This window comes from Oryx dammah, unplaced genomic scaffold, assembly GCF_014754425.2.
Source record: "Oryx dammah isolate SB20612 unplaced genomic scaffold, SCBI_Odam_1.1 HiC_scaffold_13, whole genome shotgun sequence".
Lineage (NCBI taxonomy): Eukaryota > Metazoa > Chordata > Mammalia > Artiodactyla > Bovidae > Oryx > Oryx dammah.
The window spans coordinates 29941052-29958321 of NW_024070197.1; the positions used below are offsets into that span (position 1 = coordinate 29941052).

Sequence of the window (17270 nt, forward strand, 5' to 3'; positions counted from 1 at the left end):
ATCACCCACAAAGCCTTTAGCCACATTATAAGCCATTTATTCAACAATCCTATACTCTAGACTGCTTTTGGCCCCTGGACTAGGCCCTCACTGCTCCTGGCATGGGGACCACACAGCCTGATAGAGCCACCCAGGGCTCAGAAACCTGGGGCCATAATGTCAGTGGCTATAACCGCTTCATCTGCCGCCGCTCCTGTCGGCGCTGCCGTTTCTCGTTGTGCTCTGGCGCTGGGGCGCCACTGTCCGCTGTGAACCAGGGGCCCAGGACATTGACCCACAGGAGGTAAAGAGCTCTGCCTGGAGCCTAGAAGAAAAAAGGTAACTTGAAGCCAGGTGCAGGAAATGAAAGAAGAGAAGGCTTAGATGCTCCAGCTCCTCCTCGGGAGCCCCACAACCACGTACCAGGAGCCAGAAGGACCAGATGTAGAGAGAGAAGCAGCTGAGCACCTGCACAATAGCTGTCAGTAGGATCACATCTTTAAGGTGCCTGTGGAGAGAAGGGAAGCTGCAAGGGCCAAAAATAGTAGCTGGGGAATTCCCTGGTGGTCCAGTGGTTAGGATTCCATGCTTTCACTGCTGAAGGCCTGGGTTCAATCCCTGGTTGGGGAACTAAGATCCCACAAGCTGTGCAGCACAGCCAAAAATTTTTACATAAAAATAAGAGATGGGCCCTAGTTCGACTCCCTTCCACCCGCTTCAAGTTGCAGGCAGCTGTGGGTCTTGGGCTATCTGGGCCCTAGCACCCCAGCCCTGGCGCTGCTCACCTGGGCTGACAGCGGGGGACACTCACTCTGCCATGCCCTGCTCCATGTTGAGATCCATTCCACCATCCACCAGGGCCCCATCCTCAGAGAAGGCTGCCCTTGCCATCGAGCTCATAGAGTGGTAGCTGGCCGCGTATACTGCCAGACTAAAGACCAGGGCCATCTGTGGAACAAGAATGGGGTTGTTAAAAGGGCAGCCACTGACCCTATGGGCTTACCAACTTCCCAGGATCGAGGACACTTACCCAGGCCCAAAATGAGGCAGATGAGTAGAAGAAGACCAAGGTCACAAGACAGTAAATGGCCTGTAAGCAGACACAGGAGCAAGCTAGGATCAAAAGCTTACTTAACCATGGACCTTCCTTGACTCTTAACTCTAGACCAGGTGATGAGACAAATCGTTTCTTACAGGGTTGGGGGAAGAGATCTGCTCCCAGAATATACAGACACCCCTGACACAGGAAAGAAGCCCCTGTGCATTTAAGATGGGAAAGGCTCAAGTCCATTTGAGACTCACACCCTCATTTTGCTTTTGTTTTTCGTTTTGACTATTCAGCACTTTCTCTGCACCAGGATTCTTTCTCATTTATTTGGCTGCACTCGGTCTTAATTTTAGCATATGGGATCTAGGGACTCTTAGCCACTGGACCACCAGGGAAGTCCCTCTCTTTTATTTTTAATTGGAGTTTTCTTCTGGAGCTTTGGCTGTCACACACCCCCACCACTCTACCCTACCAAACAGAGCTGAGGACTATGGAACCTTGGGTGGGCACAGAAGCAAGGAGGGAGGCACTTACGTTAGCCCCCAGTATGATTCGCAGGTAGAACTTCAGGGTCTCTTTGTTCTCCTCAAATATCTGCTTCTTTCCTCTCGTGCCCACTTTTCCTTTGGGCTGCAGAGAGATAATGAGATACTACCAAAATCCTCAGGAGTCAGGACCTTCCTTAGCCGCCCCACCATTTCAGTTAGCTGAATGAGCTTGACTGGCGTCCCTCTCCGGCCTCTGCTGGAGTAAACCAGATCTGGGCTGACGCTCTCCTGCCTCAAGCCCCTCAGCTCTCTAGCTAGTCCTGATACTGTTTGATACTGACTCCCATCGCCCCTCAGGCCCCTCGATCTCTGCAGCCCTGGTACTGTCTGCTACAGACTCCCAGCCCTCTCTGGCACCAACTCTGGTATGGTCCTGGATGGCCACTGGATGGCGCCCCCCTCCAGAGAGGGGGCCATTGGATTGACCCATTTCCCTTGAAGCCCTTCCTCTGATTTCAGTCTCCCGGCCCCGGGAGCGCTTTGCCATGAGGACCACGCCCTACTCGCCCTCCTTACCGCCATAGTGAGACGCAAATACCCAACCAAAGAAAGAAAGGAGAGAGACCGAAACCGCACTCAGTAGGTACCACATCGGCAGCACAGGCACTTCCGGTGCAGATCCAATACGTCACATCTGGGACGGAAGTTGGAGGTCCACTTCCTTCCCAAGCTCCGCCTTCTAGAGTCGGTAGGACTACACTTCCCAGAAAGCCTTGCGCGGGGGCGGAGGCGGCAGGGATGCGATGGCGGAGTCGCTGCCGCTGGAGGTGAGAGGAGGCCGCCCTCTGGCCTAGCTCGGGACAGGCCCCGCCCTCGGGGTCCCAGGCTGTGGGGAGGGGCTGTCAGACAGCTCTCCTGGCCCCGCCCGTCTGGCGGAAACGACCCGGCCGGGAGATCCCTGGACCTGCAGGCTATGGGTAACGGCCCCGCCTTTGGGCCACTCTGTCCCCTTACCTTGGGGGACCATCCTTCCCCATCGGCCCCAGGAGATAGCTGCTGTCATCTCAGCGAGGACAGGGCCTCTGCCTACCCCTGACTTCTTGAGATGGCCGTCCCTCCCTCTCAGTTCTGGAAGATGTCCGCTGCATCCCATCAGCCCCGAAGGGTAACCGATCTTACCCCCATTGGTCCCTTGGAATGGTCGCTCTATTCCCTTCCCTTCGAGAGACGGCTGCCCCTTCCCCTGGCGGTGGAAGACAGACTGCCCCTTCCCATCAACTTCGGGCATGGTCTCTGAGTTCCCTCAACGAGGACAGGCCTGCTCCCCACTTCCTCAGCCCTAGTGATGGCCATCCCTGCCTCCTTCACCTTCATCCTTCACGGGATGTTTGCTCCCTCTACTTAAAATTGGAGCAAGATCACTCTGCCGTTGTCGTCCCGAGACAGATAAGTTTTGTCCCAGTGGCCTCTTGGGATGGCTTCTCCATCCTGTTTGCCCAGAGAGTTGGCAGCCCCCTCCCACTGCCCAAGAGAGACAGGGCACCCTTTCCCCATCGGCCCTTGGAATGATGCTCCACCCCCAACGAGCCCCCTGCGATGGCATCCTTTCCCCCTTCTGCCCCAGAGGATATCTGTCCCATCACCGTGGATCACAAAGATGACCAGTCATATCTCTCGTAGCTCCTTAGGATGGAGTTCCTGGGACGGCCACTCCACTCTTAACCACTGCCTCTTCTGTTCCCTCTAGAAAGGTCTTCCCCCTTCTCAGCTCAAAGAATCATGCTGCCTCCCCTCAGTGAGGACAGGTTTGTTGCCCTCCTTTTGCTCTGTGGGTTGGCTGCTGAACCCCAGAAGACAGGATGACCACTATCTTACCTCAGCTCAGACAAGTTTTCCTGCCTCCTCTTGGGGATCGGAGCGTGGTCAGTCCCAGTCCCCATCAAAGTTCTCTTCCCCAGGCCTAGCCTCCCTGGCCCAGAGGCTGTTCTCACCAGTCATTCTCCTCACAGTAATGATCTGTTTTATCTTCCCACCCCTTCCTTGAGCGTACCTTTGGTGAAAAGAGAGGTAAAAGACAGTCCATCCTTATTTAATTCAATCCAGTAAGTACTGACTGAGTACCTTCTCTGTATTAGCAATCAGGGAAGGGAAGAAGAGACCAAGTGGGCTGGTGAGGGTCAAACTTAAGGGCGTTCCAGGAAAAAGGTCCACATAGGCAAAAGGAAATAAGAAAATCAACATGCTGTGTTTGTAGGACACTGAGAAGACTGGCTTGTGGAAGCTCTGGGATCAGGGGTCCAGTCAGGCCTGGAGGCCTGGCAGTGCTGACCCAGGAGAAGAAATTTTGTCTTGAGGGTATTGGGGAACCCCAAAGGTTTCATCAGGAGTGCACTGAGACTGAAAGCTGTTTCTTAGGAAAATTAACCTTGTTGCAGTCTGTGGAATGATTAGCAAGGATGAACCTGGAGGCAAGATCAGGTGGGAGACTGTGGAAGGAACCCTGGTCTGGGGTGATGAAGATCTGGGCTACTAAGGTGGTATGGTTTCAAAGGTAGAATTATTAATAACAGCAACCCAGGAACCATTTATGGACCATCTACTAGGTGTGAAGCATATTATATCTATTAAATATATATATATATAATTTAATCCCTGTCATAAGACTGTGAGGGCAGCTGGTAAAGAATCCTCCTGCAATGCAGGAGACCTCAATTCGATTCCTACGTTGGGAAGTTCCCCTGGAGAAGGGAAAGGCTACCCACTCCAGTATTCTTGGGCTTCCCTGGTGGCTCAGACAGTAAATAATTCACCTGCAATATGGAAGACCTGGGCTCGATCCCTGGGCTGGGAAGATGGCCTGGAGGAGGGCATGGCAGCCCACTCCAGTATTCTTGCCTGGAGAATCCCTATGGACAGAGGAGCCTGGTGGGGTACAGTCCACGGGGTTGCAGAGTCGGACATGAGTGAACGACTTAAGTATAGCACATAAGACTGTGATCTAGATTTTTTTAATATCCCCATTTTACAAGTGTGGGTTGAGGTTCAGAGACATCACATACCTTGCCTGAGGCCACACAGCTAGGAACTAGTGGAGCTGGGATTTGAATGAGTCTAAGTAAAGCCTATGCTTTACACCTGTATCTGGAGCAAGGGACAGAAGAGCATGAAGAGTATAAAGTTTTATCAGGATCTTCAGACGAGATGCTCTGTTGCCACTGAAGCTCGGGGGCTGGAAAGTTGGGAGGAGGGGCTGCTTTGGACTGAGGTAAAGGTGATGGTAAAACATTTGGATGAAGAATCCTGTGGACAGTTGGCAATACTAGACTAGCACATGAATGGTAAAACAATATGGAATACTGAATTGTTGGTTATTCTTATAGAGGTAATTGTTAAAGCAATGCAAGTGAATTTATTATCCTAGAAAGTGAACAAATTAGAAGACTCAGGTCTGAGCCCTGGGAGCCACAGAAGAATCTAGAAACAGGGCAATTGGAATGATGAGTGGAGCCCTAGAAAACGCAGTGTCACAGAAGTCAAGGAGGGAAGATTCCAGAAGAAAAGAATAGTTAATATCAGATTATTCTTGGTCTCACAGGCAGTTCCCTTCCCCAGTCCTTAAGAAGGCCTCCACCCCCAGCCTCATAGAGCATAGATGGAGTGAGGGCCTTAGCCTGCCAGGATGGGTCTTGCTGAGAATTGTAACAGCTGGCTGAGAAGCCAAGTTGGCAGTGAAGAAGATGGAAGAGTGCAGTCCCAGTGTGACTTCCTGAAATCAGCACTTGCCTTGATGTGTTCTAGGTCCTATGCAAGACACTTTACCACAATATTTAACTGTCACAGTAGCCCACTTAGATCTCACTACAACTGTCTTTTTATAGATTAGAAGAATAAGGCTCAGAGGGGTCAGCTGAGAGAATAAGGATCTAAACTAGGTTCATCTAATCCCAGTGCCCAGGCCCTTTTTATCAAATTGAGCAGGAAGTTTTTATTTTTATCAGAACAAACCTGCATCCAGATGGTGCTCAGGAAAGGTTTGTTCCCAGTAAAGATACCTGGAGACTGGAGAGGAGAAGTGAAGACTCTCTGAAGCTTAGGATCCAAGATGAGCTAGAAGCCAGTGCTCTAGTCCCCTCTGACCTGCTGTGCTGCCAGAAAGAGAAGATTTCAGAGGGCCCCACCAGCACTAACAGCCCCGATGCCCTGTCTTTTTCCCTCAGATGGTCACATATATTCTGAGCTTCCTGCCTCTGTCAGATCAGAAAGAGGCCTCCCTCGTGAGCCGGGCTTGGTACTGTGCAGCCCAGATTGCCCTTCGGGAGGTAAGGTGCCTACCCTCACCTAGCCCATTCTCAGTGGTCTCACTTCAGCTTGCTCGTGGCCCTGCTCATACATCCTCCATCCATTCCTTCCTGCATATTTATTCATACATACTTGGCTCTGGGTCCAGTACTGGGACTCTACAGATGAACCAGACATAGTCCCCTCCCCTGAGAAACTCATAGTCCAGTGAAGGAAAAAGACAAATACGTGAGTGATCATGATGTTGTGTGCTCAGGGCATTGACATGAAGGGGGCCATGGGAACATGAAGGACATGGAAGGAGACTGGCAGCATCAGGGAAGGCTTCCTGAAGGAACAGGATGAGGAGCATGACGGTTGGTCTTCAGGACTCATAACCACACAGGCAAAGGCACCAAGGTGTGAAATAGTTCTGGAAACGACCACCCAGGTTCGCTATGACTGGAACTTAGGTGTGTGGGAGAGAAGTGGTGGGAGATGAGGCTAGAAAGGGGTCAGATAGCGAGACAGATGTGGCAGGTGGTATTGCTAGGGCTTTCTCCTGGTTACCATCGTGGGTAACCAGGTAACCCACGGAACTTTAGGAATGTTAAAGGAACATTAGGCAGGGAGTGACATGCAGTGATTTATGTCTTAGACCTCCACAGGGCAGAGTGGACTGAGAGGTGAGTCGTAGGGAGACAACCCACCAGGAGGTGAGTGCAGGCATTTGTGCTAGTTTGAAAGGCAGCATTGAAAGCCTTTGTTTCAGTTTTGACTGTCACTGAGGTTGAACAATTTTCTCATTAGCGGACCATTTATATTTCCCTCTTTTGTGTATTTCTGTTCCTTGTCTAATTATTGGGGTCTTAGTATTTTTCTTATCGATTTGTATGAACTTTTTAATACATTAAAGAAGTTGATCTTTTACATACTTACTGAAATATATTCCTCATATATTTGCCTTTTTAAATTTGATTTGTAGATATGTGTTATTTATGAGATATACAGGGGTTAAATTTCTGGGTTGTTGACTCTGAACATCCTTTTCTTTCTTATTTCTGCCATTGCTTTAGCGATACTTTGCCTCTTCAGAGATCTGATAAGTATACACTCATATTTTGCTTTTTTTTTTTTTAATTTGGATTTACTTCTTAGATCAGTTTTAGGTTCACAGCAAAACTGTTTTATGGCTTGAATTTATATATATATATATTTGGTGTAATTTATTTTGACTTATGCTGTAAGGTAAGGAGCTAAACTGATTAGTTTTCAAGTAGCCCAAGTACCATTTATGTATAATGGATTGGAAGCCTCCTCTGTCACATTTTAAATGAGTGTTTAAGTAGGGTCTGTTGTTGAGTTCTCTCTCCAGTGTCATTGAGCCTAGTTTCTAAAGAAATTTGATTTGAACTTGTTGAAAATTTGAAGTATAAAACATCTAAATGGCAAGGTCCAGTTGGTAGTTGGACTTCTGAGAGAGGAATTCAAGAGAAAGGTCTGGGCAATAAATATAGGTGAAGGTGTCATTTAAGAACAGGCAGAGGTTTAAGCCTTGGATCTCAGTCACTTTCCCTGGGGAAAACAAGAGGAGCCTGAAGAGCAGGCCACAGAGACTGCCCAGGAAGGATACCAGTCCAGAGGCAAGCAGAGGGGGAGGGGCCTGTAGAGAGGCCTCCGTCATCTGGATGGTGATGCTACCTCTGTGCCCAGCACTATGCTAGGCCCCAGGGCTGGGGCAGACACCACACTCAAGAGTTGACAGTGAGAGAGAGACAGCACTGCACTCAAAATCTTAAGAAAGGTGTATAGACGCATAGCAAAGATGCAGAGAAGATTCACAGAAGACTTCATGGAGAAGGGGATGTTTGTGTTAAATCTTGAGAGAGGATACATATTTTGTTAAGGAATGGGTGAGGGGTCAGACTGCCCCTAGCCCCAGAAAAAAAACAGCTGAACCCAGCTATGGAAGTATGAGACAGTGGTCTGAAATTAGCATTCCAGAGCCAGAGTGGAGAGCAGGCGTGGGAAAGCTGGGGCCGAAGAAGTAGGCAGGGGGCTGACATAAAAGGGCCTGAATGCCAGCCGAGAAGCTCAGCTTCCATCCTGTGCAGTGGTGAACCATCGAAGGGCATGAAAAGTGTGGTCAGTTGCCTTTTGTCAGGATCACTCTGTTGACAATACCAAGAGTAGACAGGAGCCAGAGAGACTGAAGGCCAGGAGGAAATAGAAGATGGGCTGGAAAGGACCTTGGGCATTGTGGATATGAGGGAGCAGTCTAGGATGATTCCCAGATTTCTGACTTAGGTGATGTGGTAGAAGGCGCTGAGAGTTTGGGAGAAGCGGGGATAAGGCAGTAAATTCAGATTTGGCCATATTGCATCCTTGTATCTGGAGAGAGGTCCATCAGGTCATGGCTCCCAGTATCTGGTGCTCAGGAAGAAGGTGTGGGAAACAAACAAAGTAGGTGGAATGGGATAAAGTCTGCAGGGGTGCACATGGAGGGAAACTGCATGTGTGTGTGTGGTGGAATGGAACAATTCATGGAGAACCCACTGGTCCATGGTTGGGTCTTTCTGCTCTTTGATGACCCTGAACAAGGAGCAGGCTAGAAGGTAGGAGAGACAAGAGGGCAGAGTCTCAGAACCCCCAGTAGGAGAGAACACCGGGGAGACAGGCCATCCCAAGTAGGCACCATGGCGCAGCAGAGAGGAAGGACACTTGTGGGAGGTCGCAGAGGAGCCCCCAGATGTTGGTGACCTTGCTGGAGAGGGGCTGTTTCTGGGAATGAAGGATTCTGTGGGGACAGTGGTGGAGGGATCAGTGGACAAAGCTATAGTCAAGAGGTGGCTGCAGTGGGTGTGGGCACCCATGTGCTTCCAAGAAGCATGATGGTAAAGGGGAAGGAGGGGGGTTGCAGGATCAAGGGAGGCCTTTGTTAAGACTCTGGGGTGTTTGTGGACTCTGAGGAAGGAGGAGTGGAAAGGCAGAGATTTCGGGGTTCACAGAGGAGAGGCTGGGGACAGGCTCAGTAGGCCGGGAGGAGGGGGTCTCCTTGAACCCAAGAGCAGAATAGGGAAGGAGGTTCTGATGAGTCCTGCCAAGGATGGGCTGGTGGATGTGAACAGGGCAGGAGGGCCTTCCCACCTAAGGGCTTTGGTTTCTATTTGAAACATCTCTGAGAAGGCTGGAGTGAGGGGAGGGAGCTGCAGTAGCATCAGGGGCTTGGAAAGTCTAGGGGAGTGAGAAGAGAGGGGGGCTGTGAGGAGAGGGGCACCAGTGCAGACAGGAAGGGAGGCTGTGGCTTCCTCAGACAGCACATACCCAGAGGCGGCCATGGTTTCATCATCCCTGGCTGGCAGAAGGCACAGAAAGCAGGGGCACCCACATGATGGGCAGGGCCACGGGGGCCCTGACAAGAGGCCATCAGTCAGGGAGGCTTCTTGGAGTCTAGCAAAGCAGCAGGGTGCAGAAGAAGCTAAGTGGGCGGTCAGGGCCTGGGGATGCAGGTGAGACGGAACAGGAGTGAGGGGAGGAAGAGGAAGAGGCGGCCAGGGTCAGAGTTTGGGATCCAGAGTCTACCATTTTAGCACTGGAGCTTCTCCAGTGAACCCTGAGCTCCAGATAGAGCACTGACAAAGACCCGTTCAGTGACTACAAAGCTCAGCCCCCTACTCCACCGCCAGGACTGGGAGCCCTGGGAAGCCAGGCCACAGATACCTGGGCATCTAGGGCCGACACCACTATGTCCCAGAGAACCATCTCCCAGGGTGCAGCGGGTTGAGGAGGTGGTGCCCCAGCTAGTAGATGCTGTGGAAGATTCTGGCTCACCAAGGCCAAGCTGTATGACTCCAGGCCAGGCTAGACTTGGTAACTTCTTAATCTCCCTCACCTGCCCCCATTTAATTCCACTTTTTCTCAAATAAGAAGACAGACAAAGGCAGCACGTGACATACACCTGGGCTCTGTCCATACCTGGGACTGGGGTGGGGGTGCTGCCACCGGGCTGGTCACTGTGAAGATCTCAGGACGGCTCCTGCCCCCTGCTGCCTTCTCCTGCCTGAGGTGTCTATAAAAGCCTCTAGATATGAGCCCCAAAGTCTGATTCCTCTCTGGAACCAAAGCCCCTGGGCACCAGGACATATGCTTCCTCAAGGTCCTTCTGGAAAACAGGTGTGCTAACTTTGGATTCCTGTGCTGGCAGACAGGAGAGTCATGTATCTCTCAGATGGCTTTCCAAGTCTGCACACAGGCCTGCTGTCTCAGCTCAGGACTTCAGTAGTTACAAGAGTCCTGGCCTCTCACAGTCAAGGGACACGTGTTGCTTTTAGGAGGTTCAGGGCATTTCCAAATGAGTCCGCATCTACTCTTAAGATGCCAGCATCCAAAAGGGAGGAGACCAGGGGGGCTAGTTGGCCCCTCTGTGCTGAGGCGGGTGAAGATGGAGCAGGTACCTGTGTTGTACTCCCTTGGGGCTTTAGAAGCATCTTCCCAGGGCCTGGGGAGGGGCACTTTCCTACACTGGGGCAAAGACCAGAACCCAGAAGGCTGCCGCTCGGCCCCCACAGAGGGTAAATATCCCCAACAGACTGCTCTTGGACTTCTGTATGAGTCCCAGGTAGACCACCTGGGTGATGGCATAGAGGCTGTCTTCTCCCCACAAGAAAAACTGTGGGGAGCAGGGAGGTGGCCTCAAAACTCACCCGGCCCCATAGTTGGAAGTCCTTTAGGCCAGGCCCTGCCCCTTCACTAGGTAGCTCTTGGGGCCACCTGCCAGCCCTGCACTTGGACCCTGGGCTGTTAGTTTACCTTGTGTATAGGAAAGCAATGGGAGAGGGAAGAACACTGCTGGCAGCCAAGGCTCAGGAAGATAGGGAAAGAAGGAAGACTGAAGGCAGCTGGAGCTGGGGGCTGCGGGGTGCCATGTGACTGGTGGGGGCAGGTGCTGCCTGGCAACCAGCACTGCTCTACACTCCCCCAACCAGAGTTCATTCTACTCATTATGAGACTGGCTCATCTAGCACTGCAGGGCTTTGAAATGGCTGGAGGCAGGCATGCTTTACCGTTCCTTTCTAAAACCTTTTCTCCCTGACTTTTTCAGTACCCTCCCCAACCTCACACACTGGCATCTTCGCCAGCTCTCCTTAAATCTGAGAGAGGGACCCAGGTCTCTGGCGTCCCCACTCCCCACTGTCTCCTGGTGTCCACAGGGGGGATCTATGGGCAGAGCTCCTCTCACCCGTATTGACCGTGGGGTCTGAACTGGGAACCTGGTTTGACTCCCAGACTCCCGTGAAATTGGTGGGAGCTGGTCTCCCTCTTACCACAGGCTCGTTCCCGGAACGACAGCCCTCAGGGGCTGCTTCTCTCTGGGGCAGAAGCCAGGCAAGGTCTCCACACCTGGGAATGAGTTCCACCTGTCTTCCTGGAAGAATCCTGTTGATAAGCATCTTGCAGGGAGTGCATATTACGCATCATTTTGACTTGTCTGGTTCCCTTTTGATGATTTTCTGTGGGGGAAAGCAGGGAACGTCAGCTTGTTCTTCCTGTTATTCACTGCACAGGTTGGGGAGGGGGAGCTTGCTTGTGAAAACAAGAATCTATGAGTATCACTTGCCTGCAGCCTGGGCGTTGGTGGGGGTAGAGAAATGGGGCTAGGGTTTCAGAAGCCAAGCCCTCTTCTCCCTCCCCCACAGACCAGCTCCACACATTCCTGTACTTTCTGTCCTTTGGCTCCCTCTGGCACAAGATCAAGGAAGGTTCTCTGAAAACAACTCCTACTGGCGGTTCCTCACACTCCTAAACAAGCCAACCTTTCCCCACAACTAGCGCTGAGCTTGCTTGCCTCCCGGTCCCACCGGACTCCAGCTCTGCTCTCCAAGCTCCCCGGTTCCTCTCCAGTAGGGCCAGTTTTCTCCCTGCCTCTGAAATTCGTTCTCTGAGCTCCTGTCCACGGAAATAGTACACTTCTCCCTCCTCACCTGAAGGAATAAGGCAGACCCTCCAGAGATAAGACCAGGGATCACAAGCGCATCTCGAATCTCTGGCCTAAAGGACCTTCACGTGTGCACATACACACGCATCCACACACCACACTCACATGGGTAGGCACATTTTTCACTTAGACACAAAAGCCAGGTTTGCAAACATTATTGTGGCTGAGACACTGAGGCCACCAGGGTACCTTGGCCTCCCTGCCTGCCCCAGATCTCTGGCATCTGGGCCACAGGGCATTGTGGTGAGCGACACCTGCCATTGCTTCTTCCTGCCTTCAGCTGTTCTGAGGGCTATTTATATGCTCTTGAGAAAGTGGGGGAGGCTGATTGCTTAGCTAACACTAAGCTGAGGCCCTGGATTTGGAGTCCATGGGTTCCAAGGCCACCTACTGAAAGTCCCCAAAGTTGGGTCCAGAATGGTTTGTCCTCCTGCTCCCAGGGGCCTTCGCTGGCTCTCCTCCAGGGCCCCCCCCCCACCAGCCCTCCTGTACCCAGCATGCCAAGTCCCCACTCTGGCCCAGCCTCTCCATAGGCGCTCAGCCCCCGCCATCACTAACTTTTTGTCTTCCCCTTGTAGTCCTCCCCCTTGAGCCCCCCAGTATGACCTGTCCCCCCTGCTCCCATGTCCCACCAGCACCCCCTCAGGCACATGGCAGCACAGTGGGTCCTCGCTGTAGAAGGGCCCTTCCCTGATCTTCCCTCAAACTCTGGCCAGCGAATTGCCACCAGACTCAATGGCTGGCACACTGTGAGGCCAGAGAGCTAACCCCAGGCCCGCTGCTGCCCCGTAGGCCAGCGTGCAGTACAACATCCCCGTGTCGTCTGCCTCTCTTCCGGCCATCAAGAGCCTGGGTCTCAGGGGCGTCACCTGCATCAGCCTGACCAACCTGGACGGCTCGCCAGCTTCACTCCAGGTGCTGCGGTCTGTTACCCACCACCTGGGCCCGCACCTGCAGAGCTTGTGCCTTGGTGGAGGCAGCCCCACAGAGGCCTCCTTCGTGGCCCTGATCCTGGGCTGCCCAGCCCTGCGTATCCTAGACCTCAGTGGCTGCAACAGCCTCTTCACATCAGGCATGCTACTGGCTCAGCCCGAGACAGCGCAGCAGGTCCAGCAGGCGCTGAGCGGCCTCCGTGAGCTCAGCCTGGCTAGCATTCGGGACCTGGCCGACCTCAGCTTCAACCGGCTCAGCAGTTGTGCCCCCCGCCTGGAGCGACTCTCCTTGGCCTATTGCCACCTCACCTTCCAGCTAGGCCCAGCCTGGGGCTCCATCGGCCCCCAGGACTCCTCCCCCTCCCAACTCTCCTTCCGCAACCTGTTGCGATTCCTGAAGGAGCGGGCCAGCATGCTGCACGCCCTGGACCTGAGCGGCACTGGCTTGCTGCCCGAGGCCCTGCGGGCACTGGGCCAGGTGGCTGGGCTGCAGCTGCAGGAACTGAGCCTGCATAGCTGCCCGGACCTCTCCACAGAGGCCGTGGCCGCCCTTTGCCACCACCAACTAGGCCTTACCTCCCTGGACCTCAGCGGCTGCTCAGAACTGGCTGATGGAGCAGTCCTGGCTGTGAGCCGGGGCCTGCGGCACCTGCGGCGCCTGAGCCTGAGGAAGCTGCAGCGGCTGACAGATGCGGGATGCTCAGCCCTAGGGGGCCTGCGGGAGCTGCAGAGCCTCGACATGGCCGAGTGCTGCCTGGTGAGAGGGCAGGAACTGGCCCAGTCCCTGGGCTCGGTGTGCGGAGCTCCACCCCCACTGGCCTCCCTCAGCCTGGCCTACTGCTCCTCACTCAAGGTGAGCATTCTACCCCTTCCTTCCATCCTCACCAGGGCCAGGGATTGGGGGAACTGGGAGCCTGGCACCAGGGAGATGCCCCATGTTTGTGTCCAAGTGAACTGGAAGAGGAAAGGTGCCTAGGCAGACGGTGCTGCTGCCCACACTGCTCCCTGCAGCCCCTGTGGTGGGTCCCTGCAGAGGGAAGTCCCGGAGACCAGAGGGGCCCACCCACGAGGTGACCCACACCTCACAAGTCCAGTGCTTGGTGATCACTGCAGTCTGGGGAGGGGACTGAGGGCGGGTGTTCTGGGGGCAGGGATGACAGAACCAAGCCCTGGGGGAAGGGGCACCAAGGTTACACAGCAGTAGTTGCTCAGGAGGGCCCCTGGGGAGGCCATGTGACAAAGGAGGAAGAGGGTCATTTCTTGGTTGATGCCAGTTCCTTCAATAGGGCTCAGCCCTGTCCCTCTGGGTGGTGTCCCTGTCTTAGCAGTGTCGCCCTCTCCCTCTTTAGCAGATTATTCCTTCAGTCTATGGCTGTGCCCAGAGCATTCCCCACCTGAAAAGTGTCTCAACATTTTCCCCCAAGTGCCTCTCTTCTCTTGCTCTATTCCATCCTCACTGTGTCGATCGTGTGTCTCTTAGCCACTCTTTCTGGAGGCCCATGTTCCCATGTCTGCATCTCTACAAAGCAGCTTCCTCTGTCCTGCCCTTAGTTCTTGCCCCCACCATCCCCCAACTGCTCCTGGCAGGTGGCAGCTCTGCCGTATGTCCCCCCAGTCCTAGAGGGAGCATATCTGATGGACTGGTGCTGGGAGCACAGCGAAGGTGAACGCCTTAGAGATTTTCACCTGCATCCTTCCCACACCAGCCAGTCTAGGTATTTGTCCTTCTCCCTGGGTCCCCCTTCTCAGCTCACCACTCCACTGTGACACACAGCACAGGAACACTGATGCATCCTTCTGCGGGCCCTGTGCCAGTTTCCTGTTGCCTGTGGGGCTGTAACTTTGGGCAGAACCTTCCCTAGGGACCCCTCCCTGCCTGAGCAGCAAAGGCTTCCTCCCACAGCCCCACCAAGAACTGGAGCACTGGGCCTCCAGCCCCAAGGACCCCTCTTCCTGGCCACAGGGTCCCTGTGGCCCTGCCACAGGTCCCGTGGGAGCTGGACCTTATAGCCTGCCATGCCTGGTGACACAGGCAGCAGGCACCTCCCCATCACCTGCTCCCTTTTCCGCTTCCCTCCTAGGACGCCTCAGTGCTCTCCCTGATCCCAGCGCTGGGCCCACGCCTCAGGGTGCTAGACTTATCCTCCTGTGTGGCCCTCACCAACCAGACCCTGCAGGCCATCTGCACCTACCTCACCCACCTCTCAGTCCTGCGCCTGGCCTGGTGCAAGGAGCTGGGTGACTGGGGGCTCCTGGGGCTGGGGGAGCCCATCAAGGCACCTTCACAGGAGCCTCAGGTGCGAGACCCTCCAAGTCATGGCGGGCGGGGGGTCCCTGGGCTCAGCTGCCCTCCTTCGTCCCTCTCCGGCAAGAGTTGAGGGCTAAACTCAGGAGGAACCTGAGCAGCAGAAGCTTCCTCCCACAGCCCCACGAAGAGCTGGAGTACTGGGCCTCCAGCCCCAAGGACCCCTCTCCCCAGCCACAGGGCCCCTCCCTGCTCATGCTGCAGGCCCTGCGGGAGCTGGACCTCACAGCCTGCAGCAAGCTGACTGATGCCAGTTTAACCAAGGTGTGAGGTTGGGGGCGTGGATAGGCTGAGGACCCCGGGGCTGGAGCTTTTTGCTTGGAACAAGCCCTTTTCTCATGGGCTTCTGCTGGATGTGGCAGTTCCTCTGGCTGGGGGTGGGGGGAGCCAGAAGGGCTCCAGGGCCTCATTACCCTCCCCGTCCCTACTACATCCTCACAGGTGCTCTGCTTCCCCCAGCTGAGGCAGCTGTCACTGAGCCTGCTGCCAGCACTCACAGACAAGGCCTTGGTGGCTGTGGCCAAGGGCTGCCCCAGCCTGGAGCGCTTGGCGCTGAGTCACTGCAGCCTCCTCAGCGACCAGGGCTGGGCGCAGGCAGCCAGCTCTTGGCCGAGGCTGCAGCACCTCAACCTGTCCAGCTGCAATCAGCTCACGGAGCAGTTGAGTGTGTCGGGGCTGCCCGCGGTGGGGGCTGGCTGGGCCTGGGCTGGGTCAGGCGCTCACCTGGCGGCTTCCCTGCAGAACTCTGGATTCCATCGGGCAGGCGTGCAGGCAGCTGCGGATGGTAGATGTGGCCATGTGTCCCGGCATCAGCATAGCCTCTGTCAGGCGCTTCCAGGCCCGACTGCCTGAGGTGATCTGCATCCAGTCCCGCTTCGTGGGAGGGGCAGACCTGACCCTAACGCTCTGAGGCCAGATCAGTGACCAGGGGCTCAGCCTCTGTCACCTCCAGCATCCCCGGCCCTGGTCTCTTGACCTGGAGTTTGACTCAGCGCCTCCTGCCCCTCTCTGTTACATGCCCCAGAGGGCCTTCCCCAAGCTAGAAACCCCTCCCCTGGGTCTGAGAGTGGGATGATACCAGGACAGCCCACGAGGCTTCTCGCCTGCCTGCCCCACAGCCCACAGGAAGCTTCTCCAGCTACATGGCACTGCCACAGGCCCCCGGAAATGCCAGATCCTGCTCACCTGTCCAGGCATGGGTCCAGAGGCCGGGCCACTGGGGGCTGGGCCTGGTGCTGGAAAGAGTGGACCCCAGTACCTTTTGTTCTACCCACTTCTCACACTAAGGCCTGTGCCCGGCCTTGTTCCCTGCAGCTCTCCCAGCCCCCTCACCAGCACTGAGTTTTAGCAGCTAAGCCACAGTCTATGTTGTATACCCAAGATTAAAAATTCCAGATCTTTCTTCCTTGTCTGAAGTTCTCAGACCAAAGGGCCCCTCCCCACCTCAGTGAGGCGGCCCAGGCCAGCCCAGGGACAATGTGTAGGAAATGCCAGAGGGACAGACAGCTTCTTTCTCACATCTGGCCCAACAAGTGCCCCGAGCAGGTCCTAGCTTCTTCCCCACATGGTGGGAGATGCCAGAGGCTTCTCCCCAGCATGAGCCCTGGCACATGTCCCACAGCAAAGCCATGTCCATGTGAAGATCCCAGGAGCATAGAAATTAAGGATGGCTGAGTCAATGGGGTTGTTTTTCAGCATACACACAAAAGACAAGAGAGAGAGCATCTCTGGGTAAGCAAGGTCATTAGAGGTCCAACCTTCTAAAACAGAGAAAGAAGATCCTGGGACTGGGAGCCCAGGGGAGCAGTGAGCTTAGCCTGGGAAGTCAAGGAAAGTGAAAGAAGTCAAGTCAGTGAAAGAAGAGGGAGGAAATGGGACAAATAGGCAGAAGGGACTGGGGAGGTGCACGTGGGCAGGCCAGAGTTGGCACTGGGTGGGGGTAGGGGGTTCCCAGCCCCCAAAGTGAGCAGGGAGGATGCCAGCTTGGACCAAGCATCAGGAGCTCTGTAAGCTATGGGCACGCTGTTGAAAGGGGTAAACCACAGCATGCCTGCCTTCCAGCTCAGTTCTGTTCAGTCATGGCACCATGACCATTATCCGTGGACAACAGGGAGACACAGTAGAATACAGGAGTGGGTGATGTGTGTGTGTAATCAGGTCAGTTTCCTATTTGAGAAAGCAGTTGGAGTAGGTGGTATTGAGAAGGCTGGAGGGGCAAGACAGGAAGCAGGAAGTCGGGAGGTTC

At 54.4% G+C, this 17270-nt stretch overlaps 2 protein-coding genes across 2 annotated transcripts; one reads left to right on the forward strand and one right to left on the reverse strand.

Annotated features, from left to right (window-relative positions):
- Positions 1–15: 15 nt before the first annotated feature.
- Positions 16–2203, reverse strand: TMEM208 (transmembrane protein 208). Its single transcript, XM_040253373.1, has 6 exons — positions 2092–2203; positions 1562–1657; positions 1010–1069; positions 791–927; positions 403–487; positions 16–304 (listed from the first exon to the last, which is right to left on the reverse strand). The coding sequence occupies exons 1-6, from the start codon at positions 2095–2097 to the stop codon at positions 167–169; spliced, it is 522 nt and encodes a 173-aa protein (XP_040109307.1). The 5' UTR covers positions 2098–2203; the 3' UTR covers positions 16–166.
- Positions 2204–2286: 83 nt separating this feature from the next.
- Positions 2287–16427, forward strand: LRRC29 (leucine rich repeat containing 29). Its single transcript, XM_040253372.1, has 7 exons — positions 2287–2342; positions 5733–5834; positions 12581–13573; positions 14802–15017; positions 15146–15289; positions 15467–15684; positions 15767–16427. The coding sequence occupies exons 1-7, from the start codon at positions 2319–2321 to the stop codon at positions 15933–15935; spliced, it is 1866 nt and encodes a 621-aa protein (XP_040109306.1). The 5' UTR covers positions 2287–2318; the 3' UTR covers positions 15936–16427.
- Positions 16428–17270: the final 843 nt, after the last annotated feature.

Coding starts and splice junctions, on each gene's coding strand:
- LRRC29 (XM_040253372.1), top strand. CDS start 2,319: ATGGCGGAGTCGCTGCCGCTGGAG. Junction 5,835..12,580: donor CCCAGATTGCCCTTCGGGAG/GTAAGGTGCCTA, acceptor GCTGCCCCGTAG/GCCAGCGTGCAGTACAACAT. Junction 15,018..15,145: donor CACCTTCACAGGAGCCTCAG/GTGCGAGACCCT, acceptor TTCCTCCCACAG/CCCCACGAAGAGCTGGAGTA.
- TMEM208 (XM_040253373.1), bottom strand. Junction 1,070..1,561: donor GAATCATACTGGGGGCTAAC/GTAAGTGCCTCC, acceptor GTCTGCTTACAG/GCCATTTACTGTCTTGTGAC. Junction 928..1,009: donor CTGCCTCATTTTGGGCCTGG/GTAAGTGTCCTC, acceptor CTTGTTCCACAG/ATGGCCCTGGTCTTTAGTCT.